Genomic DNA, 26,034 nt, shown 5'->3' with positions numbered 1-26,034 from the left:
TCACAAACTAATATATGCACTGCATCTTATGTAAATTAATTTATTCATTGCTTAAAAAAACATGCATTATATCAAAAACGTTCAAGCTTTATATGTTTTTTTGAAAGCAATGCATTAAAACAGTCATTGAGAAAGCTTAAATGTAAATGAACGAAGACAAAACAAGACCAATGCTAAGATAGGAGTATCACCTCAATAGACAAAGAAAATGCACCTGAAAAAAATTAACACTCATTTATGATTACAAACAGAAACTCTTAGCAAAAAAAAAAAAAAGGAGGAGAAGGGCACTTTCTAAGTCTGATAAAAATCTACAAAAACCCCACAGAAAACATCAAACTTAATTGTGAAATACTAAATACTTGCCCTCTGGGATCTGGAAGGAGACAAAACTATTTGCTATCACCACTACTGTTCAAGACGGCCTGAAGAGCCGAAGTTTTGCAACAGCTGAAGAAGAAATAAAAGTCGCAGGGATGGGGAAGGAAGAAATAAAGCTTTCATGACTCACAGATGATACGACTAAGTATGTCAGAAAAACAAAAGAATCTGCATAACAATTATTAAAAATAATTTAGCAAGATAACAATTTGTCAACATACAAAATGATTGTATTTCTCTATATGAGAAATAACAAATGAGAAAAAAATTAGTTACAAAATATGTCATTTATATGACCAGCATAGTCTATCTGATGGGGAAGAATCTATAGAAATATCTTTAAGGCTCCTACAGAATACTACATGATATTATGAAAGAAATTTAAAAAAAATTAAATGGAGGGGTTATGGTGCTTTGGATTGGAATACTACCTATTAAAAATGTCAATTTTCTTCAAATTGACCTAAAAGTTGAAGGAAATTGTCCCCAAATCCCAGAAGCCTTTTTTTGAGGCAATTAAAAAAAAAACTGATTCTAAAATTTATATAGAAATGAAAAGCATTAAGAATAGGCAAGGCAAGATAAGAACATGACCAACGACGTACACTATTGTGTGTCTACCCATTTTACAGAGCCACTGTTATTAAGATAACATGGCAGTGGTACAGGGATATGAAATAGGTCAAATGAACAGAACAGAGAGGCCAGAAACAGACTCACACACTTGGTCCAACTGACTTATAACAAAGGTGTTAATGCAGTATAACAGAAAAATTATGATCTTTTCCAATAACAATTTTAAATGTAAAAATATAAACACAGAAAGTTCCAGAAGGTGGTCTGTGTTAACTTACTGGTAACCTTCAAATGGAAGTGGTCTTTTAAACCAAGACACAAAATACAAAAGCTATAAAGTCCAAGTTACATAAATTTGAAGTGTTATTAATTCCAAAGAGGAAAGTTCTAACTTGAGAGAGAGGAAAGCTGACAGACACTAATTATATGGCTGCACCAAATACTCAAAAGATGAGCCACAAAGAGAAAAGAAAGAAAATCAGGGCACCATTCCCACTTATGCTCAAATGGACACAACGTCTTACTAAGTAAAAAATGCAGATCTAAGTTCCCTAAGGATTCAATGATCTTGTCATAATTTGGAGGATAATAATCATGAAGTCGTTTGGCTATCATTCAATTATCCAAAACTTCAAATCCTGGATATTATTCTAGAATAATACAATAATTACAATATAATATGATGTAGTCTAATTATAATAGGGCCATTTAAGCATGTGAGTATATTTGCTATAAAAAATTTAGTAGATTGAGTCTGCCATTTCCAATTTTATTTATTTATTACATAGATCTTAAAATATTTTAGTTTTTCTATTAATTTATTTGAGACTTCCTTGCAGAATACTGCTTTCTCAAAACTGATAGGAATATCAGAATTTCTAGAAGGTTGACAACATGAAACATCCAAATATCTTTAAACATAATTAAGATGCTACTGTCTTATTAAATTGCCTACTTCTTACAATGTTTTTTTGTTTTGTTTTTGTTTATTCCTAGTGAGAGGAAAGACAAAGATCTCTGTATCCTACGGCCAAACAGAATACAGAAAAGATTTTTTACTAAGTATTCCAAATGACAAGGTTAAACTCACTCTGATGTCGCACATACAATATAAAATAGATCAATTTGGGGAGTAATCTAACTAGACTCTCAGTTACTTGTAAACTTCATTTTGGCTCCAACTTTATGCTTCAGTGTTCTAAGAGGTTGATTTTTATATATACAACTCAGACCTGACAACTGCATTTTTTTTTTAAACTTGCTCTCAGAGTTGAGTTGGACAAAAAAACGTAATCCGTTCTCTTCTCCCTTAACTGGGATAAGGGCTTGTGATTTGCAATTTCAGTACCCCCCACTTTTTTTTTTTTAAAGATTTTATTTATATATTTGACAGAGAGAGACACAGCAAGAGAGAGAACACATGCGGGGGGAGTGGGAGAGGGAGAAGCAGGCCTCCCGTCGAGCAGGGAGCCCGAAGCGGGGCTCGATCCCAGGACCCTGGGATCATGAGCTGAGCTGAAGGCAGACGCTTAATGACTGAGCCACCCAGGCACCCTTAGCCCTGCCTTTTAATGGTAACACAAGCCTTGATGAACCATATGTAGACACACGTCATTTGGGGAGAGCAGATCAATATTCCTATTTCAACATTACAAATTTTTACAAAGGCATTGAACAAAACATGTTTTTTATAAGCATCCTATATAAAATATTCTTCTTGATGCATATTTAGCATAACACTTCACATAGAAACTTTAGTTTCCAATGTTTTGAGAACTTCTTTTGGGAGAGTGGTTTACCAAAGTTTTACCTGCCTAATTATACCACTTGCTACTGCTTACCTCTATTTATTTCTATTTCTATTTATGTTCCCCGAGGACATGAAAAACGCCTTTTTAGTCTTTTTTTTTTTTTTTGCCAGTGCCCAGAAGGGTGTTCTTGTAGTATGGAAATAGTATTTTTAGATGCAGGTATTAATAGAGTTGCACAAATATTCAGGGAATCAGATCCCCTCTGCAAAGGTCAGGTCAGCATTTGATATAGTCACAGCTTTTTCCTTGATCATAGCTGGTCTCAGTAGGTGGCCCTGTCTCTCTGCTCATTGCTGTTGCCTAAATAGCCTCTTCCAGGCAGGAAGTGTCTGCTAAAAGCTGTAATCACTGACACTGAACATAGATCACTCACTCACCCTCTGATAAAGTCAAATCAAATTGGTACCCGGATGCAGCTTACCACGATTATAGGTCAAATTCTGAGCTCTGTGCCTAAGAAGCAAAATCTAAGATAAGCTGCACGTGCAAGAATTTTTTTAGGTGGTTTGATTGAGGTTGAGATGTAAAAGGTCAGTTCTAGTTTGGAAAGGGCTTTCTAACATGCAAAATCATTCCCTCGCTTTCAGTCTTAAGGACCATGTGGTCAAGCTCATTAGATGGACAAAGTTGGGGAGCACTCTTGTCAGTATTATGACCTGAAAGGTCAAAATCCAACTTCTGATAATTAAAGAAAAGATTGTGTAAAATAACAACATTAAACTAATTTCTCAATAGAACATATTTTTAAGTATTTTGAAGAGATCATATCTGGATTGGAGAATCTAGAGACCAGGCTTCCCAGTTCAACCTCATTTGATATCCCCACCTTCTAACTTAATGGCAGAGAAACTGATGCATTAAATCCAAGAGAAGATCAGCACATAGCTATGCCCAGGAGCTCTTGTAGATACATGACTGATATGCCCAATGCTTTAAAAAAGAATATCAATAATTCTTCATTGTCATGATTATAAATACTGTATTTTCTATGTAGAAAATGTTTTGTTTCTTTCCCTTTTTTTTCCTTCTCTATGATTCTCTATACTTTCCTAATATCCAATTCCTACACCTTTTGCCCCCAAAGGCATTTTCCTGGGCTTTTTTTTTTTTCTTTCCTATATTTCCTAATTCCTGAATTAATCGCCAATAGTTCTTTTAAAATTTTTTACAATCTGCGGCTCAACATCAATACTAAGTTAGTATACATGTGTATTATTAGATCATTAGTTGCCTAGATATTCTGAAGATGAAACTTTTAAAAACACACATTTGAATTATCCTGGGTATAAGTGTGGAACCAGCAGAAGCCAGACAAACACAGGACCCTTGAGCACTTACTTTCTCAAATTGCCCCCAACAATGTGATTGGGACATTTGGTTGGATGTATTCTCATCATTGTAAAATTCGGGCTCTCCAAGGAAATAAAACAAAACCAAACCACTGTTTTTACCTGTTGTTTTACTGCCGACCCTACTTTTTCTAAACTACTTTGAATTATGAAGTTCTGCATGATGCCCTGTGTCACTAGGCTAAGCCAAGCAAGGAGAGCTGGAAGTACAAGAGGTTTTTAAGGCACAAAAACTAATATTAAAGGGTGCCTGGGTGGCTCAGTTGGTTAAGCGACTGCTTTTGGCTCAGGTCATGATCCTGGAGTCCCGGGATCGAGTCCCGCATCGGGCTCCCTGCTGAGCAGGGAGTCTGCTTCTCCCTCTGACCCTCCCCCCCTCATACTCTCTCTATCTCATTCTCTCTCTTAAATAAATAAAATATTTTTAAAAAAACCCTAATATTAAAATTCAGTGCATTTCAATTATTCTGTCTTCAAGTGTAGAAGAGGCCATTTTTTTTCTTCTTTCTTCCCCTCGTGTGGGTCTCAGAATCTAAACAAACACAAAATTCTTAAGGAACTAGATTTGAAATGTGGGAGAAAAAAAACAGAGTTTATAAACCCACGCCTTACCACTCAATAACTACTTTTCTTAAGTTTCTAACACTTAAAATGTTGAGATTTCTTTGAGTTAGTCACAAATGAACTGTCAAGAAATAGCTACTCGGAGAAAACATTCTTCATTTCCTCAAATAACTATTTTTTTTTCCAAACTCTAATTTCCCCACATAAGTGCTCAATTTTTATTCTAAGAATCTGTATACAAGTGCTTGGAAGATTCTCAACTCAAACACTTCACATTATTTAAGGGAGAGTACATTTATAAATAGGGAAACTGAGGCACTGGTGGTTAAAAAGAAATATAAAATCCTGTTGAATTGAAAATGTAAGAGTGAAGTTATTTAGTCCTTAACATATTACTTAGACGTTCACAAAAAGAGCTCTAAATATAGAGAAGTAATTTTAAAATTCAGTAAATGAAGATTAGAAGATAAAAGGAAATCAGACAGCTTTATTAATGAATTAGTAGAATCTATCTCTGCTACATACACTCAAAATTTTATTTATTTATTTTTAAAGATTTCTTTATTTTAGAGAGCACAAGCAGGGGGGCTGCAGAGGGAGAGGGAGAAGCAGACTCCCCACTGAGCAGGCAGCCTGATACCTGGCTCAATCCCAGGACCCCAGGATCATGACCGGAGCTGAAATCAAGAGTCAGCAGCTTAACGCTTAACTGAGGTTCCTTAACCGAGGTACCCTGCACACACTGATAATTTTAAATGAGGGATGATATAGGTTGAAATGAAATCAATTTAACTTTTTAGTGTACTTTAATGTATTCAAGCTATAGTAAAAACGCTTTACTTGGTAAAGGGCTTCATTTTTTTTTTTAAACCCAAGGACACACTGAAAACACTGTAAAATAAAAAGAGAAAGAAAGAGCTGAACTGATAACAACAATAGATAGAACCTCTTTACCAGTTCAGGAAAACTGTGGGAAGCCTACGTCATCTGGATGTAAAAGGATTTGTGGTCATTACGCTGGGAAAGTCATAGGTGCTTCCCAGCTGTGTACAAAGCTACTAAAGAAGTCATTTCTTAGAGAGCTGAGCATAGGTCCAATGCTGTTCATAATTACAGACCTGCTCAACCTACTGCAAGAAAAAAAAATCACTAATTTTCAGTAATACAGGCAGAAATTTGGCACAAATTCTATAATGGAAACAACAGTTTCGTGGAACCGTGGGATCAAAGGTAATTATATATATATCAATATGGTATAATAATGAATAGGTGGGCATTCCAAGAATTGGGTCTACCTATTCATAGCATAATGTGCTTTCACTTCCAGCTTCACCTTGTGCTGGAAATTAAGAATGTACACACTTGCCCTGAGCAACTGTGTTTCAGTGTAGTCGGGCATAAAAAGAACACTACAAAAGGAGCAGATAAATGCCAATTGCATTGACCTGTCTCTTCCATCAGAGAGGTACTGATAACATTCATTGTAATAACTAGCTCTCTAGAAAAAGGAGAAACAAAAAGAAAAAATAAAAGATGTGTGGTCTTTGCCATGTTCCATGAGGTAAGCCCTCCCACCACCGCTGATTTCAAGCTATAAACATGACATCTTTGAGTGGGGAGTTGAGAAAGGGTGTGCATCATCCGCTTTTATGAGTTAGTATGAGCCGGATCCAACACACCACTGAAACACATTCCCCCAAACTTCGTACGAGTGGCAGTCCAAATCATTACACTCAGGGCTTCTCATACAACTTAAGAACATTTGAAGAACATTTCTGAAGATTTCTGATCCCTAATTCTTGGTCTCTATATCCAGAATATAGAACACATTTTAACCGACTGTAGACTTATAAATACAGATATCTATGATCAACACAGGTCTCTATCTTCTCAAGGGAAATGTTCTATCAGACGCAAGGATACAAATTCTTGCTAGGTCCTTAGAGCTATTGATTTATGAAGCATGCCTTTTATCTCAACTTTACCACAAATCTTGTGAAATCCAAATGCCACACTCTAAACATCTGCCTCGAGGGCTCACATTTAAGGCTACTCTGTTCTGGGATAACTTATGTTTTAATGATATCTTTACATCTACATAGAAGAGAAAAGGATTAATTCTGATCACCATAGGAACACTTTTCAGTCTGGGTAAGGACATGAATGAATCTGGAGGCAATCAAAGAACAAAGGATTCTCTGCTAAGCATGATGAGATGTCAAATTTAGATATATATATAGTAGCACTAGAAAAGCCATCTCAGGGTAAATAATTTTATTTTTCATATGTATGATTGTAATATTGACTCCCTATTGGATAAATCTGCCAGACATCTTATATTTCACGCTCACTCATTCTTTCTTAAACTCATCACGCTCATGGCTTCCATTGCCGTGGACGGAACTGTCATAGTTTTCTTTGTACCTTGGTTACAATTTTATTTTATGTTTTTTGAGAGAGAAAAAGAGTGCCAGTGGGGTGGGAGGGTCAGAGGGAGAGGGAGAGAGAGAATCTAAAGCAGGCTCCACGATCAGCATGGAGCCCGAAGTGGGGCTCGATCTCATGACCCTGAGATCATGACCTGAGCTGAAATCAAGATCGGATGCTTAACCAACGGAACCACCCAGGTGCCCTGGTTATCATGTCTTCTGTATCTCCTCACTGGGCTCCTTATCCTACCCTGGTCTGTGAAAAGCCAATGATTTCCAGGGATCCGTCCTTGGTCCACTAATCTCTTAGTGAATCTTACTGGTTATTTTTATCTACTATTATAGTTTTGCCTTTATGTAGATGACCCTCAAACCTCTGTCTTCAACCCAGAAACTTCTCCAGGCTTAGATTTGTCTACCTAAATTTTAATTGAACACCCCCTGCTGAATATTCTACAAGCTCTTCCAAGTCTGCAAGACCTTAAGTGTTCCCTGTCTTACTACTACAATGCATGTTTACCTTTGGTGTTTTCTACCTTCATTGTACTATGATTCACTCTGTTACTTAGCTTAGAAGCCTGAAAATGTATCCTTCAGAGAGCTGCTAGTGTGAGCTAACAAGAACACAAATGTTTCCATACCATTCCCCTGCATGGAATAATCCATAGTTGCCATTAAAATAGTATTTTTCTCTTATAATATAGTAAAATTATTTATAAAAATAATCCATAACTTGGGGCACCTGAGTGGCTCAGTTGGTTAAGCATCTGCCTTCAGCTTGGGTCATGATCCCAGGGTCCTGGGATGGAGCCCTGCGGCGCCCGCTTCTCCTTCTCCCTGGGCTGCTACCCATGCTTGTGCTCTCTCTCTGTGTCAAATAAATAAAATCTTTAAAAAATTAAATCATAACTCAAAACCCTAAACACAGTACTCAAAATATGTTAAGGAAATAAAAACAGTTATGGTTGGCACCCTCTCCTGGAGCTTGGGGGGAAAAATAGAGGTTGTAGGATAAAGCCCTAGCCACATGTCTTCTCCCTTACTCCATTGCCAGTTGTGAGGTAGTCTGAGGAACTCATTTGGGTCAGCAGAGGAGCTGTTGAAAGCCAGTGAACTACAGAATAAAGTTCATTTCTTGGCAGGGCACACAAAACCCTTCAGGACGTGCTGCTCCTCTCCACCTTACCCCTCACATCCCAGCCATATGAAACTGAGGGCAGTTTCTCCAGACACCACACTGTTTCTCATTTCCTGCCTTCGCTTATGCTACCCCCTCATAAAGGACACCCCTTGAGCCTTTCCACTCATATCATGTGGCCATTTACTAAGCAGCTTTAAGATTTAAATCAGATGACATTTCATTCATTTATTGATCCAGTCAAACATCAGTGTTTGAACAAAATATTTGCTCTCGTGAAGCTCATAATTTTGTGGTGGGGAGACAGACGATAAGCAAACAAATATGCAAACCCCAGTGAATGAACTGCTTGAATCACCTATTAGCGCCATGTTGGCCATGTACTAGACACTCAAAAAAAAAAAAAAAAACCATGAGTGAGCATCTTAGAATTGTCATGCATAGTACTAAATGCTTTCATATGTCTGCTCCTTTTATTTCTCAAAATTATGTTAGGAAAATCAGTGTTATTCTGCCAACTTTGGTAGATGGGGAAACAAGGGCTCAGAGAGATTTACAAATTTACCTATGGTCATATAGCTGGAGTTGTCAGAATCTAAATAGAAATCCAGAAATATCTAATTTCGGAAACCAACCCTGTTCATGATAACATTGGCTTTCAGATGCTATAAAAAAAATAAATAAATAAAGGCTCCATCCCTAACTGAAGTCAATTCACATGTTCAGATCTCTCAGTCCTGGATGGATTTCTCTAAATTTTAGGAAGCTTAGAGGAAGCTTTACACTGTGGCACATTGGAATTCAAAAGGATTTCATCATGAGCAGTGAATCTGCAAAAATACACTGTTGGAGCCCCACTGATTTTAGCAAGAAGAGGGAGAGTCTCCTACAGCATCTGTTGGAATGAAATGGCTTTGAGGAGGTAGAGGAAACGCATAAATGCACAGGACACCTGGTATTCAAGGCATTCTTTGCTATCTAAGCACCAAATTAAAGCTTCAGTTATTCATTCTGAAAATGCTTATAGCTTTGCTGTAAGATCCTCCAATAATGCACGTGGGCTCCAAACATAATCACTAGCAAGTGATTTAGTAGTAATAGATGGTATAAGAATTTAGGGAGAATAAATAAACATGTTAAAAATAAGGCACTTGAGCACCTGGATGGCAGGTTACTGCTGCCCAGATGTGGAAAAACACTCTGTTCAGTGTGACAGACAGATAAAGACTTTCCCTATAGAGTCTGAGTAAATGCTCTTTCTGAACCTGCCAACATGAATTCCCAAGAGAAAACAAAACCAGAAAAGCTCAAGATCAGAGTTGATTCCAAATTATCCCTGTTTTGTTTATTGTTTAAATGGGAAGACTATCCGGGAATTTAGTGTAATCTGACAGGTATGATTTGCCATCAATGGAGAACTATCCCCTTAAGATTACTTCTTAATTGTTTCGTTAAAATTTAATAACATAAAAAACTGCTTCCTTGTAGGACAACACAGGAAAAATCATTTGTTGTTTTGTTTCATATATATATATATATATATATACGTGTATATATATATATGAAAATGTTTCCAGGCCACTGTGTGAAAAAGTCATTTTGAAAAAAAGATAAGATTTTTATTGTTACTATCTCAAAATATTGTAACATGTTTAAATATTTGTACTTATTTTATTTTTAGATCAGAGACTGCTGCTTTACCAGTTTGACTTGATTTTCTAAATTCTAAGAGCAAGTAACAATAAAAAGAACTTTAAAAGTTAGCTCAGGGCGCCTGGGTGGCTCAGTTGGTTAAGCGACTGCCTTCGGCTCAGGTCATGATCCTGGAGTCCTGGGATCGAGTCCCGCATCGGACTTCCTGCTCAGCAGGGAGTCTGCTTCTCCCTCTGACCCTCTTCCCTCTCGTGCTTTCTATCTCTCATTCTCTCTCTCTCTCAAATAAATAAATAAAATCTTTAAAAAAAATAAAAAAATAAAAGTTAGCTCAGCTACCATATATACTTATAATATGCATTTTGAAATTTCTTTTTTATGCACAATTTGACCAAACAATATATGTAATTCTATACCATAATTTCTTCACATAACATTAAATTACAAGCATCTTTCTACCACATTTACCATACGCCTCATATACCACCGAAAAGATAATCTATAGTTTTTTTTTTAAGATTTTATTTATTTGTCAGAGAGAGAGAGCACAGCAGGAGGGAGAGGCAGGGAGTGGGAGAAGCAGGCCCCCTGCAGAGCAGGGAGCCCGATGCCATGCGGGGCTTGATCCCAGATCCCCAGGGTCATGACCTGATCTGAAGGCAGATACTTAACCAACTGAGCCATCCAGGCACCCCAAGATAATCTATAGTTTACTTAATCTTGTTTTGGGACATTTAGATAATTTTTAGTTTTTTTCTGTACTATTATTACCATCTTTCCTAATCTTTGAGACATTTTTATATATTTACAAGTTTTCTCAATGATTCTAAAAATAAATTTACAGAGGGGCGCTTGGGTGGCTCAGTTAGTTAAAGCATCTGATTTCAGCTCTTTGGTTCAGGTCATGATCTCAGGGACCAGGGTTCAAGCTTCTCATCAGGGTCCTTGCTCAGTGGGAGTCTGCTTGTCCTCTGCCCCTTCCACTACTCATGCTCTCTCTCTCCCAAATAAATAAAAATTTTCAAATAAAATAAAATAAGCTTATTCTATTATAAGACTCTACTAGTCAACTTATTCTATTATTTGTCCCCATATTTTACCATGTATGGACACCTAAAGTCTTTGTTTACTTTGAATCATTAAACATATAACAATTATTTTTAAAACAATGGCATTTGTCAAATCTACTACCTGTCTTCACACCAATTCTGCAAGGCAAATATTGTTCTCATTTTACAGAGGAACTATTTAAAGTGTTTAAGTGATCTTTTCATGGCTTATTACAAAGGGTACCTACAAGGTGGCATGGGTGACAGGTATCAAAGAAGAGTAACAGTTCGGGTTTGTGGGCAGGAGACTGAATTCTAACTTGGATACATCAGATTTATGTTGCTTACAGGATACTCGGAAGCAGTTATATAATAGGAAGGTGCACACAGAAGTGGAACTTTGAAGAGAGTATTTTCTGAAGATACAATTTGGAAGTCCTCAGTTGATGGCAAAAGGGGGCAAGTGGAGAATCTTGGATTTGCAGATACATTTGCCAAGAAAAAAGCAAAGTGAAGAAAAAAAGGAGGAGAAAGTAAAAGAATAGTGGGTGATGTTTTAGAAATCAAGGAAGGAGATAATTTCAAGGTAGGACATGGATCACTTAGCAATAAAGATGCCTCTGGTGATCTTGGCTAAGAGAAGTTTCACTGGTGTTCTGGGGTGCAAGAGGGGTTTTCATGGGTTGACAAGCTGCTGTCCTAATTAACAGGAAGAATTTAGAGGACAAATGTGCAAAATGGGAAGGACATTTTGCTACTTTCCTAGAAACAATGTGGCAAAGCTCCTGCAGAGGTGGGTAGAAGGACCACATACCTTGCCATGGAGACTCTCAAAGGAGCCCTCGGAGTATGTACAGCCCTGTATTCAGCTCTGTTGTAGGAGAACTAGGCACAGGAACCTTCCTTCCTGTAGAGTGGATATGTCATGTCAATCAGGAAGGGCAACAGATAGGATGTCTCCATTAGCCTACTCGCCAATGACTAAACCCAATGCCAAGTGCTCTTATACCATCTACCCCATCCAAGCCATTATTTTTTTTTTTTGGCTGGGTACAGTATACTTTATTGATGGTACATGACAAGGTAGGGCTCCCCAAGCCCCTCCCCTTCTTCAGGGGGTCTGGGATGGAAACGGTGGAGGTCGGGAGATTCTCAGTGTTTTGCGGGATAAGTTGGGGCAGGGACTCCCCAGCAGCTGAGGGCCTCTCTCTTCCTCTTGCTCTCGCTGGGGCTGGTGGTCCAGGGGGCTCTTACTCCTTGGAGGCCATGTGGACCATAAGGTCCACCACCCGGTTGCTGTAGCCAAATTCATTGTCATACCAGGAAATGAGCTTGACATTTTCTATTGGTGGAAATACTAACAGCCAACTTAGGGGCTGCCTATGATGCTAGATATCCTATCTAGCATCCAACTGATGCTAGTCGTTGAGAGCAATGCCAGCCCCGGCATCGAAGGTGGAGGAGTGGGTGTCACTGTTGAAGTCGCAGGAGACGAACTGGTCCTCAGTGTACCCCAGGATGCCCTTGAGGGGGCCCTCTGACGCCTGCTTCACCACCTTCTTGATGTCGTCATATTTGGCAGCTTTCTCCAGGCGGCAGGTCAGATCCACGACAGACACGTTGGGGGTGGGGACACGGAAGGCCATGCCAGTGAGCTTCCCGTTCAGCTCAGGGATGACCTTGCCCACAGCCTTGGCAGCACCAGTGGAAGCAGGGATGATGTTCTGGGCAGCCCGTCGGCCGTCACGCCACAGCTTCCCAGAGGGACCGTCCACGGTCTTCTGGGTGGCAGTGATGGCATGGACGGTGGTCATGAGTCCCTCCACGATGCCGAAGTTGTCATGGATGACCTTGGCCAGAGGAGCCAAGCAGTTGGTGGTGCAGGAGGCGTTGCTGACAATCTTGAGGGAGTTGTCATACTTCTCGTGGCTCACACCCATCACGAACATGGGGGCGTCGGCAGAGGGAGCAGAGATGATGACCCTCTTGGCCCCGCCCTTCAAGTGGGCCCCAGCCTTCTCCATGGTGGTGAAGACCCCAGTGGACTCCACAACATACTCAGCACCAGCATCACCCCACTTGATGTTGGCGGGATCTCGCTCCTGGAAGATGGAGATGGACTTTCCATTGATGACAAGCTTCCCGTTCTCAGCCTTGACTGTACCGTGGAATTTGCCATGGGTGGAATCATACTGGAACATGTAGACCATGTAGTTGAGGTCAATGAAGGGATCATTGATGGCGACAATATCCACTTTGCCAGAGTTAAAAGCAGCCCTGGTGACCGGGCGCCCAATACGGCCAAATCCGTTCACTCCGACCTTCACCATCGTGTCTCAGGGACGCGGCTGGCACTGCACCAGAATTCGCGGCTGTCTGTCGAACGGGGAGGAGCAGAGAGCCCCATCCAAGCCATTATTAACTATTAAAACATACTCAACTATGAAATCTGAAACATACTCAACATGCTAAAATAAGAACTATTAAGAAATATAAGAAACAAAACAATTACTTATGACCATGACTGATGCTCTAGCCCATGGGCATGCCATTTCTGTTTGCCAGGAGCCAGGAGAAAATGGTAGGATTTTGGTTTTGAGCAGTTTACAACTGGTTAAGTTATATCATTCCTATATCTCTTTTTTATAAAAATCCAAAAATTGCAGAGTATTAAGGAAAGTTCTGCATACACTAAACCCCCCCAATCACATGACCTTTCAACAGCTCAACCCTTATGTTCACCCCCAGCTGCATTGCCACATAAGGCGTTCAGAGGAAAAGTGCAATTGTGATTTCTTGATGCCCAGGGATAATTACTACTACTATTCAAATCTGAAGGAGATAATTCTTTGTTCTGACTTTCTTTTGTTGAGCAAAAAAGAACTATTTATATCTCAACTTTCCTTATGTTTTATATTCAAAGCGTTATCAGAACTACCAAGATCACATGAAGCCTGTGGCATTTTCTTATACGCGACATTCAATACTGCACTGAGTAAAAACACTTCTAATTCCATGAAATGAACAAATTTAATACCAAGTACAAAGACATGTGTTTGCCATAATAAACCTCTCCTCTTTCCCAAGACATTCCAGAATGTTGGACTACTAGATGTCATCTACAACTCCGGAGTCTTGAAGAGGCTGCATTAAGGATATGCTGCAGGTGGAGCTTGCTGAATCCCTCCCTTGGATGACAGGTGTTCCTTAGCCTACTCACTGTCGTATTCATCCAGGCGTTCATTTGAGAAAAAAATAATTGAACACCAGCTTTGCACACTGTTTTTTTAAGACGTTGAACATTCAGAAGAGTGAAAATAATTCCTGCCATGAAGTCAATCACAGTCCAGTGGGAGAAGGTGATCACTACAGCTTGAGAATGCCATAGTTTGGACAGAAAGTGCTTTTGCTACCCAGGATGCAGGTGATAGGTGCATGGGAGTGTTCCAGAGCGCTCCCCCAGAGGCCTGATGGGGGGGGTGGGCAACTTGGGCTGGAGTTTGCTGCAGATCATGTCTTCAAGATATTTCTCTTTTTAAAGATTTTATTTACTTTTCACTACATCTGTCTTTGGGGTAAATACCCAGTAGTGCAATTGCTGGGTCATAGGGTAGCTCTATTTTTAATTTTCTGAGGCATCTCTACACTGTTTTCCAAAGTGGCTGTACCAACTTGCATTCCCACCAACAGTGTAAGAGGGTTCCCCTTTCTCCACAACCCCTCCAACATTTGTTGTTTCTTGCCTTGTCAATTTCTGCCATTCTAACTGGTGTAAGGTGGTATCTCAATGTGGTTCTGATTTGGATTTCCCTGATGGCTAATGATGATGAAGATTTTTTCATGTGTCTGTTAGCCATTTGTGTGTCTTCTTCAGAGGAGTGTCTGTTCATGTCTTCTGCCCATTTTTTGACTTGATTATTTGTTTTTTGGGTGTTGAGTTTGAGAAGTTCTTTATAGATCTTGGATACCAGCCCTTTATCTGTAGTGTCATTTGCAAAAATCTTCTCCCATTCTGTGGGTTGCCTCTTTGTTTTGTTGACTGTTTCCTGTGCTGTACAGAAGCTTTTTATCTTGATGAAGTCCCAAAAGTTCATTTTTGCTTTTGTTTTACTAGCCTTTGGAGATGTATCTTGAAAGAAGTTGCTGTGGCTGATGTCAAAGAGGTTACTGCCTATGTTCTCCTCTAGGATTTTGATGGATTCCTGACTCACATTGAGGTCTTTCATTCATTTTGAGTTTATCTTGGTGTGTGGTGTTAGAGAATGGTCGAGTTTCATTCTTCTGCATGTGGCTGTCCAATTTTCCCAGCACCATTTATTGAAGAGACTGTCTTTTATCCATTGCATATTTTGTCCTGCTTTGTCAAAGACTATTTGACCAGAGTTGAGGGTCCATATCTGGGCTATCTATTCTGTTGCATTGGTCTATATGTCTGTTTTTGCCAAACTGTGGAAAGAGCCAAGATACCCTTCAACAGATAAGTGGATAAAGAAGATGTGGTCCATAAATACAATGGAATATTACTCAGCCATCAGAAAGGATGAATACCCAACTTTTACATCAACATGGATGGGACTGGAGGAGATTATGCTAAGTGATATAAGTCAAGCAGAGAAAGTCAATTATCATATGGTTTCACTTATTTGTGGAACATAAGCAATAGCACGGAGGGCATTAGGAGAAGGAAGGGAAAAATGAAGGGGGGGGGAATCGGAGGGAGAGATGAACCATGAGAGACTATGGACTCTGAGAAACAAGCTGAGGGTTCTAGAGGGAAGGGGTGTGGGGGGATGGGTTAGCCTGGTGATGGGTATTAAAGAGGGCACGTTCTGCATGGAGCACTGGGTGTTATATGCAAACAATGAATCATGGATCACCACATCAAAAACTAATGATGTCATGTATGGTGACTAACATAACATAATAAAATAAAATAAAAGAAAGGAACATAAACCTGAAAAAAAAAGATTTTATTTACTTATTTGAGAGAGAAAGATGCAGAGAGAGTATGCATGAGTGGAGGGAGGGGCAGAGGGAGAGGGAGAAGCAGACTCCCTGCTGAGTGCAGAGCCCAACATGGGGCTTGATCCCAGGACACAAGATCATGACCTGAGCCGAAGTCAGATGCTTAAATGACTGAGCCACCCAGGTGTCCCAAGATATTTCTGATTATCAACTTATTACATATAACTTTCTGCCATCAAGACACAAGTCTGGTCACAAGGAAAAAATAAAGAGGGGTGTCTGGGTGGCTCAGTTGGCTAAGCACTGGACTCGTGATTTTGGCTCAGGTCATAATCTCATGGGTCATGGGGTCAAGCTCACGTAGGGCTTCATGCTCAGGGGGAGTCTGCTTGAGTGTCTCTCTCCCTCTCTATCTGTCCTTCCCACTCATGGTATCTCTCTTTCCCTCTCTCTAAAATAAATAAATATTTAAACAAATAATAAAAAAATTAAAAGGGAACATTTCCCCTCAAAGGTATAAAAGACATTAATCAATACCCCACACAGACTGATGAGAAATAAACTCTATATCTAGACCTACACCTCTAAGTACAAAATCAATGATGATATAAAATAAATTGGTACCGAAAAATGTTACTATAAATGTTACGAATGTAAATTTTTTCTTTTACCAGAGGATGAACTCTCAACATAAATTTTCAAGTGAACATACAAATGCCTAGTTCTAAAAAAAATTGACAATATTGAAATGTAAGTGTTAAATATTAAAATAATTTTTTTAACATAGACTCTGAAGGGTAGCAGCCATATGATAATTTGTTTTTGTTTCTCCAGTGCATGTATTGTGTCTGCTACACAGTTGGTCAGGCTGTAAGCTGATCTGATTAATGTTTGCTGAAGGTTGAGAAATTGCTGGAAAGTCTCAGGCAACTGACTCTCCAGGATTTTGTGTATCTAATAAAATTTCAGGTTATTATATATTTCCCTTAATTGCATGATGAAAGAATACAGTGCTTTTTGGTACAAGAGTTGTTGAATCTATGCGTTAGTTACATGACAATATTTCAAAAGCATAATATTGGCCATTTTAATTTCCTGATTCTTTGTTTTCATTTCACAGCGATGTGAAATAGAGCACAGTAACATCATGATTGTGGAGAAATGACCTAGACGTCAAGACAAATTCTCCAAAAGGGAGATATTTGGCATGAGTACAAGGGACTTATTTAACAAACCAGTCAGAAAAATTGCAACTAAATGCCCATTATATGATATTGGACAAGCCTAGGGAATCAAGCGATGTTTTCAAAGAGGCTGCTGATAAAAATCACCCTCTTTAGCAAAATGAAATTATTCGATCCTTTTTACATACTTTGAAAAGTTGAAAACACTACACTGGGGTTTTGATTTCTACCACAATTAATGCAACATGGTTTAATTCACTCTTTTTTTTTTTTCAAGATTTTTCCATCTGTTGGTGCCATAAACCCTTGAGTGAACTTGGGGATTTTTGTATCATCTTGTTTCACAGACAATATGGCAAAGATAACAGTTAACTCCATTTATTTCTCTCTGCTAAGACTCTTGGCTGTAATCATCTGTTTACTCCTGGAAAACGGGGAGGAAATTATACACCACTTCAATCACACAGTTCTTTTTTCCCCTTTCCTCAAGCTTATAATGTGCATCTAATAAAATGTGCTGACATGTGAAATCCTAAACAAATATTCAATGAAGAATTATAGGTGCAAGCGTATCATCCTAGAGGAAATGGATGACAGAATGATATAATACACAGTCCTTTTCCTACTTGTTAAAATCTGGTTGGCCAGACATCCAAGTAACAATTCAAACAATAAATGATAATGTTCCCTAGCCACAGACTCTGATCTCCTGGCTCCAACGCCAATGCCAATGAATGGCCTATCTTATCAAGTCCTAAATCATAACATCGGGTGCCACAAAGTGGGCTTTGTCTCCTTAACCCAAGTATATGACGTATTTGAAACCCTGTAGATTCTACCATGTTAATCTATCTTTTATATCTGACTCCCTCCTTCCACTGACATCCTTGATTTCATCTCTTACATTACCAGCAGATGGATTTTTTTCCCCCAAATTAAAGCAGGATCCCATTATCTCCTGCCAATAATGGTGCTTGCCTATAGAATAAAATCCTAGCTCTTCCCACTGGTACCAAGAGCCCTCCACGGTCTCGTGTTACTTGCTGCTTTTGCTTCTCTCTCATGGTACTTCCCACCTAACCCCCCCTTTCAGCCACATCAAAATTCTGGAAGTTTCTGAACATTATGGGATGTTTTAATCATTCTGCTCTAATCGAGCAAACATTTGAATGGCATTAACCCCTCCTTCTCATTCATTCCTTTTTAAAAATTCTTATTCAACAAATATTTACTGAAGACCTAGTATGTGCCAGATTCTGGGCTAAGTCTTTGAAACCAAAAAACTGAATCACTTAAATGTGCAACATTCTAGGAGCTCAGGATCCTAAAGACAAGAGTGACATTGATCAGATAGTCATGACCTTAGCAGGACCTCAACTCCTGCCCTTCTTTGTACCACACTTTTATGTATTTCCCAATTATTTTACATGCAAAAAATTTAAAAACCAATGAGTTAATATAATCAATTTAAGATCTCAAGGATGAAATAAAATTAATAGCCTGAAATAACTCCACTTTCAAAGACAGATTTTGAACACTTACAAATGATAACTTAATAAAAAAACAAAGTGCTAGACAAGTAAATGTAGAATTTACCCTTGATAATGTGTGGGTGAAGGGCAGTTGAAAATTCACACAAAACTGTGACTCTGCAAAAACTTAAATAATAATAGCCTACTGCTGAGCAGAAATCCTACTGATAACATAAACATTCAATTAACACATATTTTGTTTCTTTTATGTATTCTACACTGTATTCTTACAATAAAATAAACTAGAGAAAAGGAAAGGTTATGAAAAAATCATAAGGAAGAGATAAGAGAAAATACATTTGTAGTACTGCATTGTACTTACCAAAAAAAGAAAAAAAAGCATGTTGAGGTGGATCTGTGCAGTTTAAACCCATGGTGATCAAGAGTAAACTATGGGGCAAATTAAAGAATCACATAACCTGGAATATCATGGAAATCAAAATCACAGAGAAATTTACTAATGTGGAGTAACTACTTGATTAATTTATAGAGGATGAGTTTCAAGCTATGTTAAAACCAGGAATCTTATTATTTTACTGGCACAAACATTAATATAAAATGACTTGTATTGACAAACAAGTGCTATCCCATTTACTTTATTTAATATATAAAATGTTTTCCATCAGCACATTATATGCTAGTTAAGCTGTTAAAGTTATTAAAATGTTTCCTTTTGTGATTAACCTCTTGAAAACTTGTTTGTATAATTAATTTACTAAGGAAAACTATTTCACATAGAGAATACAAGGGTTTATTCCATCCACTCCTTTCTGGAATTACTAATCAGAGACAGAGAAATTAATCCAATGTTATATTTCATAAAAGGGGATTTCATTGAGAGTCATAGCACCAATCAAGTTGTAATGAGGTTACTCAGAGAATCAACAGATAGAACTTGAGTGCTTAATACATGCCAGGTACTGAGCTTGACGCTAGGCACTGCCATCTATTAAATTACTCTGAGCCTTGTGTTAAATAGAACATTAAAAATTACAGACTAGGTGTAGATTCTGTGTCCTTAGATTATTATAGTACTCTGTAAAAAACCTTTTGCAGGTTGAACTACAAGGAAGGGTAGTACTGCAAAAAGGAATGTGACCATTCAAAACATGTTTTATGTAGAATCTGAAATTGTATCCCATCCTTTAGCATGATATGACCAGATTACACATGTTAAACATTTCTTTAAATGTTATTTTTAGTAGAACTTTATAGCTGATAGCTATGAAAAGTACTATGTGTCAGGCATTATGTTTAATCCGTGTGTGTGTGTGTGTGTGTGTGTGTGAGAGAGAGAGAGAGAGAGAGAGAGAGAGAGATTTGGAATCAATTATTCAGGAAACTTATTCTTATTTTCAAAATGTCTATTATTTGTTAACTCTTGATCATAAAGTAGAAAAGAGATATGAGAGATTACCTTCTTTCCCCACCCCCTAGGCAAATACTATTTCTCCCCACAAATTGATAAAACCAGACAAAAATCTGGCCAAGACTGAGACAATTCACTAAAACCAGTTCTGTGATATTAGAGCTCTTGCTGTTATCTATGTGTGATGATTATATGATTTTTTATTTCATGAATCAAACCCCATGAGAGGCTTGGGAAAATCTAATGTCTTATATGAGCAGAAGAAAGATGCATGCCTTTTTATTTGGAAGAGATGAAGAAGATGGTAATGGATCAAAAGGAAATTTAATAAACTGGAATTTGGGGTAAGAAAATGGCAGTATAAAGGTGAAGAAAAGAAAAGGTATGGTAGAAATACAAAAAAAGATACACTTTGGTGTCACACATTCACAGAGACAGAGGCCCCTTTAATAGAACAAGAGATAGGACATGAGAGTATTAATCATATAGCTACAAATCACTCCTTTATTCTTTCCCCCAGTTGGCAAAATGAAACACTCATAAAATAATAAAATATACAATAAATATTCCCCCTGTGGGGTCCATTCCTAAGGAATTAATTGGTAAAAAACACAAAAAACAAAAACAAAACACAACCCTCTACCATAGACAAGGCTCTGTATAGGGTTCTTTACATTTTATGAGACTGACACGCTACCTACTGTGCTAATGAGGCACCTGGTTCTTTACATTTTAATCAGTACATGCCATAACTTCTTCCAAGTTAAGATCACACTTGATCAACACTTCATTGTACATGAATTTTATACAGTCTCTAAGGATTTCAAATCAATTAGAAAGCAGGTAGGTCATTCTTACCTAACGTAAATGCACATGGGAGATAAAGATAAAATAATTTTTAAACAAACTTACTGAATCTGTGCCATTAATTAAAACTATGTAAATTTCCTCTCTTAGAACTGTCACGCTGCCTTCTTCACTTCATCTGGAATGGTGAATACACATTGTGTGAGACAATAATTGGCTTTTTTGGTTGTTGTTGTACAATATGTCTCAAATCATAGCACTACTTGCAAATGGATTTAATGAGCATAAAGCATGTTCCCATGCTCTGCATCCAAAATGTCATCATATCTACTCTCTCTCCTTTTATGATAATTTTAACTGGAAAAAAAAATAGAAAAAGGCAACAAATTTTCCGGCATGTATGTGGCAGTATAATTGACAATTACCTTAATGGAATTAATTTCTTGTATGATGCTTAATGAGGTTTAGTATACCAATTCAAAAGCCCAGAACAAAATATTTTCCACAGCCTTTCTGGCACCACACACAGTCAAACTCTCAGTGCCGTCACATCCAACTATAACATCACGATCCTTTATCATCATTGTCATCCTGACTCTGGTCAATCAAACTCACCAGGCCTGAAATAACAAAGTCGACGGCTATAATGAAGCTCTAGAAGTCACCTTACTTGTAGGTATATATTCCAAGAAAATAGGGAACAATAAGGCAGTTGAAAATCAATGCAATAATATGACTGAAGCAACAAAAAATAATTTTACATGATACCTTTCAGTTTGTCAAAACTGGATGCAGTGAGAAATGGAAAACCATGACACATTCTCTAAACCACAATGATTACTGCATAGTATCAATATTTGTCTTCTGGTCTTTTCCTCTTAACTACTACTGCCATTTTGTCCCCTCCATCTAAAATCATAACCCCCTTTCCAGTGCTTCTCCTCATAACCTCCATAACATCACTGACACACTTCTCTTGGGGATACACATTTTGGTACTATTTCCAATTCTTTACTGTCATCCATTGCCCACACTAGACTGTAAAATCTTTCAGGGCCAGAACCTAGTTTAATTTGTGACATTCTATGTGTTGCCTACCAAGAGCTGAATCCCCGTAATTTCTTGAGAGCAGAGTCCTGATTACATTCCAGGTGCACCCTCATACACTGTGTCATCCAGGGGGAGATAATAGCTTTCTTGGTCCAAGGTAAACCGTGGATTGTAGCTGAACATTATAACGCCTTTCTGTTTCCAATGATTGCTTTAGTCAGAGGTGTTAGACACAACACCGGCTAATAAAAAGTAAGGGGAAGCCTTCTGGGTGGCTTCTGGAAAAGGTTTATTAAGCTTTTAAACAAGAATCAAAGAGGGGTTGGCCACTCCTTCTTCAGAGACTTTTGAGTTTTCATGTGATCTCTAACTGTGGAAATGATTTAGTAACTGTGAAGAGAGTTTGCTAGACACACTAAAGATAGAAAAAAAAAACTGGCTTCTTGCTTTTATTAACTGCTGACCCACCATCCCTGGAGTTATATCTTCTGGGTATGAAAGATAATTGATGTTTTTGGTTGTTTACACCTCATTGGTTGGAGGTTTCTGATATTTGCAGTCAAAGGTCTCCAATGGAACACAGATTTTTCCACTTTACTGAGCAAGTCCTTAATATTGTAAATGAATAATTAACTCTGGTTTCAATGCAGAAGGTGAAAAATTTACAAAAATATCTTATGCATATGACAATCACTTTATAGGACTTCTGAAATAGCAATTGCAATATCAACTTCCAGTGTTCAGGGTTCTAGTAAGTCTAATGTATTACAAAGATGATGGGTTGAATCCACAAAGCATTTACCTTTTGTCTTATTAACAATAAATTTCTAGATTGAGGAAGGAAAAAAGCAGAATATTCAATTCCTGCTGCTTCATATTTGCAGTACTGAATGTAAGGCACAAGTTAAACATAAAAAGAAATCTAACTTATATTTCTATCTTGATTTAGATATGAAAGGATAAAACATTAAAAGTGCTTATAAAGTTCCCTTCCTGACATTCAAATTTAATGAATACTCTCTTGATTCTTAATAGTGTGGTTCATTTTTCAAATAAAGAGCCCAGAGTTGTGGAGAGCACCAGGTGAGGAAGGATATTATACCACGTTCTTCACAAAGCAAATATTGCACACTGCTCATTTCAGGTTCTCTTCCTGTCAAATGTCATCATCTTTCTAGATTATTACCAAGCAGAAAGAGCCTGTTTATGTGACAGACAGCACTGAAATTTTGTTTGCAGCCAGAGGCTAAGTAGAAAATTGAAAATACACAGGTGTAAGAAACAGCTTTCTGATTTCTATGCAAATCTATCTGTCCCACATGAGTTTATTAATCAAATCATTATTTTTGTCAGGTTACCCATGAGTTCTCTCAGAAGTTTTCAAAAATAAATGATCAAAGATAACCAGAAAAAAAAAAAGTCAGGAAGAATGATTTGACCAGAAATAAAATATGTACAACTACAATATTCCCCTCAAGAAAATATTTTCCTCCAGCTAAAAGTATAAACAAGAATCCATCAATAGTCATAGATCTCTTATTTTACATGAAAGGTGAAGGAGCTAATGAATAATTAAAACTTAAAGTGTTCATACCTTTTGACCCATTGATTCTATGACAGGAAAGCTATTCAAAATTATTAGTGCAGAAAAACGATTTTTAGTAAGATGTTCGTTACTGCGTTGTAATAAAACACTTTGCCATCAAAATAATTGTCAATTGATGAGTGATATGGTAAAGAAATTGCTGGTAGACTGTAAACTTGCTGAGGACATGACCAAATCCATCTTCCTCACCTTCAGCTCTTAGCACATTGCCTGGTATAGAGAAAATTCTCAGGAATCTTGATTCATTCACTCACTCATGCATTACCCTTATTCATCCAACACCCAGGTATCAAGCCTTATATCCCTCCCGCAAATCATGCCAACCATTGGTGATTGGACTGTATGAAGGAATTTTGTCTTTAAGAGGTTATTGTCAGTGATGCAGTTGGGGAAGGAAGGAGGAACAACACACAAACGCTGAGATGAAGAGCTCATCCTCTGCAGGTGTCTGATGGAGTAGACGGTGGAAACCATGTTGTTGGTTTTTTACCAATGGAAATAAACAGAAAAGTAATATAAGTTAAAAGAAAAAATGGCAGAATTCACTTAGATTCAACCATCAAGAGGAAGTTGATCAGGATGCCTGAGAGGACTGGTCACATAGGTGGGAAGACAGATCCCTACCGGTCACAAAGTCAGGGAAGGGGAAGGATTTGAGGAGCTGGATGAAAAAAGGGGCCCAAGAAATACGTGAATGAATGTCGCAAGGATGTGAGAGAACATGATGTTGGAGAAAAGGCTTCTAAGGGTTTCCATTTGTAATGGACATTTCTTCATGTTGGAATACTTCTGGATTGGCTTTTTACTAGGTTCTCCTGCTCTTCCTTTTTGATTTGTGATAGAGATGGAGATGAAAGGTCTTGGAGGCTGGCTGATTGCTGCTGCTAAGACCCAGAGTCAGTTCGATGTTCAGAGCTCAATGCAGGAAGTTCTCATGGTGCACAGCAGCACGGGGAGCAGGATGGCTCTGAGGTCTACTATCCAGAGAAAAAGAAGGCCTATGTGAATGAAGCAGCACTTTAGGAACACTTCCCTGTTACTCTATTTACTCTTCATCTGAAAACATATTGGAAGGGGCAACAGGAGTCAATTTCAAAAAATAGTGCATTTTCTGGAATGTTGATAGGTAAAGAATCATAAAGAGAAAACCAAGTCGTTTAATTTACTTTGATTTTCACACACCACCACTGTTTTTAGCTTTTTCTTTTTTGCTTTGTTATGTTTTTAACACAGTGAAAAGAATACGATAGCACAGAATGATCTGGTATTTGCTCAGAAATGAAATTGTAGAGCATGTCTATAAAGGGTTTATGAATATACAACATTCCTCAATAGCAATCATGTTAAATATTCTATGAAGCATTATCATAAATATGAATATATTAATTTAATTTTCACTTATGAATGCATTTGAGAAACATTCATTTACAGCTTATCTATTACCCAATTATGTCATTAATAAAATACATGCATGTGGATGTTTCTGTATTTTTCGGTGAGTCACAAAGGACATAAATATGAAATATTGAAACCAAAGCAGCTTCCATGGGCTCTTCCTCAGAGCTTTGTGTACTCATAATAAAGTCCTATAATTTATTTTAAAGGCAGGGCATGAGGAGTTCAAAAGTTTAACAAGACTGTGGCTTTCAGAATATTAGACACAGCAAACCAATATAATTGCTATACCCCACAGCCCGAGTCAATTCAGGCAAAAAATAAGTATTTTTATCATAACATTTCCTTTCTCAGAGACTAAATAAGTTTCAATTACATATTTTACATTCTGTACTTCTGTGTTTGACTTTAATAAAAATTCTGAAAAACAAACTGAGGGTTCTAGAGGGGAGGGGGTGGGAGGATGGGTTAGCCTGGTGATGGGTATTAAAGAGGGCACGTACTGCATGGAGCACTGGGTGTTATATGCAAACAATGAATCATGGAACACTACATCCAAAACTAATGATGTAATGTATGGTGATGAACATAACAATAAAAAATTTAAAAAATAAAAATAAATAAAAATTCTAACAAGTTCAATATTCATCATCAAATATAATAATCACACATGCCATTTATTTCTTGGGCCATTTTTTAGTGGACTTAATATTGGGATTTAATATATTAGACATATTTAGCACAAAGAAAAAACCAATTGCCTGAAAAAAACAAGACATTCAATCAGAAAATTACTCTTTATAATTGTGTTCTAATCATAATATATGTGAACCAAATCCGTGGGGCACTAGGAAGATTCATGCATCTTGAAAACGTATCAAATTTTTGGCACAAAGACCATTTTCTCATGGAATCTGGGCTTTTGTATAGGACAACTGCTTAGAAAAAGACTACTTGCTAAAGTCAAGGTGTGTTCAAGTGCCTTTATATCATCTAAATACATTCCTATGTATTCTAGTATTATATACTGAAATGTTACAAATTTCGTATTATCCATATCCTATGAATTTAATTATTTATCTCCAAATTATATCACATGCCAGGAAGGAAGGAAGGAAGGAAGGAAGTAGGGAAGGAAGGAAGGAGGAAGAAAGGAAGGAAGGGGAAAGGAGGGAG

General features: G+C 37.7%; 2 protein-coding genes across 3 annotated transcripts in view; both read right to left on the bottom strand.

Moving 5' to 3' along the window:
* Positions 1-26,034, bottom strand: part of PRR16 (proline rich 16) — a 235,542-nt gene that overhangs the window by 57,435 nt on the left and 152,073 nt on the right. The window lies entirely within an intron of this gene.
* LOC112815147 (glyceraldehyde-3-phosphate dehydrogenase-like) lies at positions 12,369-13,358 on the bottom strand. The gene has a single exon (XM_025860944.2). It carries the CDS (start codon positions 13,278-13,280, stop codon positions 12,369-12,371), a length of 912 nt encoding a protein of 303 aa, XP_025716729.1. The 5' UTR covers positions 13,281-13,358.

This window comes from Callorhinus ursinus, unplaced genomic scaffold (assembly GCF_003265705.2).
Source record: "Callorhinus ursinus isolate GAN/ISIS: 27379988/994484 unplaced genomic scaffold, GSC_fseal_2.0 scaffold30, whole genome shotgun sequence".
NCBI classification, from domain to species: Eukaryota; Metazoa; Chordata; class Mammalia; order Carnivora; family Otariidae; genus Callorhinus; species Callorhinus ursinus.
This window is presented reverse-complemented; position numbering and strand designations above follow the sequence as displayed.

Coding starts and splice junctions, on each gene's coding strand:
- LOC112815147 (XM_025860944.2), bottom strand. CDS start 13,280: ATGGTGAAGGTCGGAGTGAACGGATTTGGCCGTATTGGGCGCCCGGTC.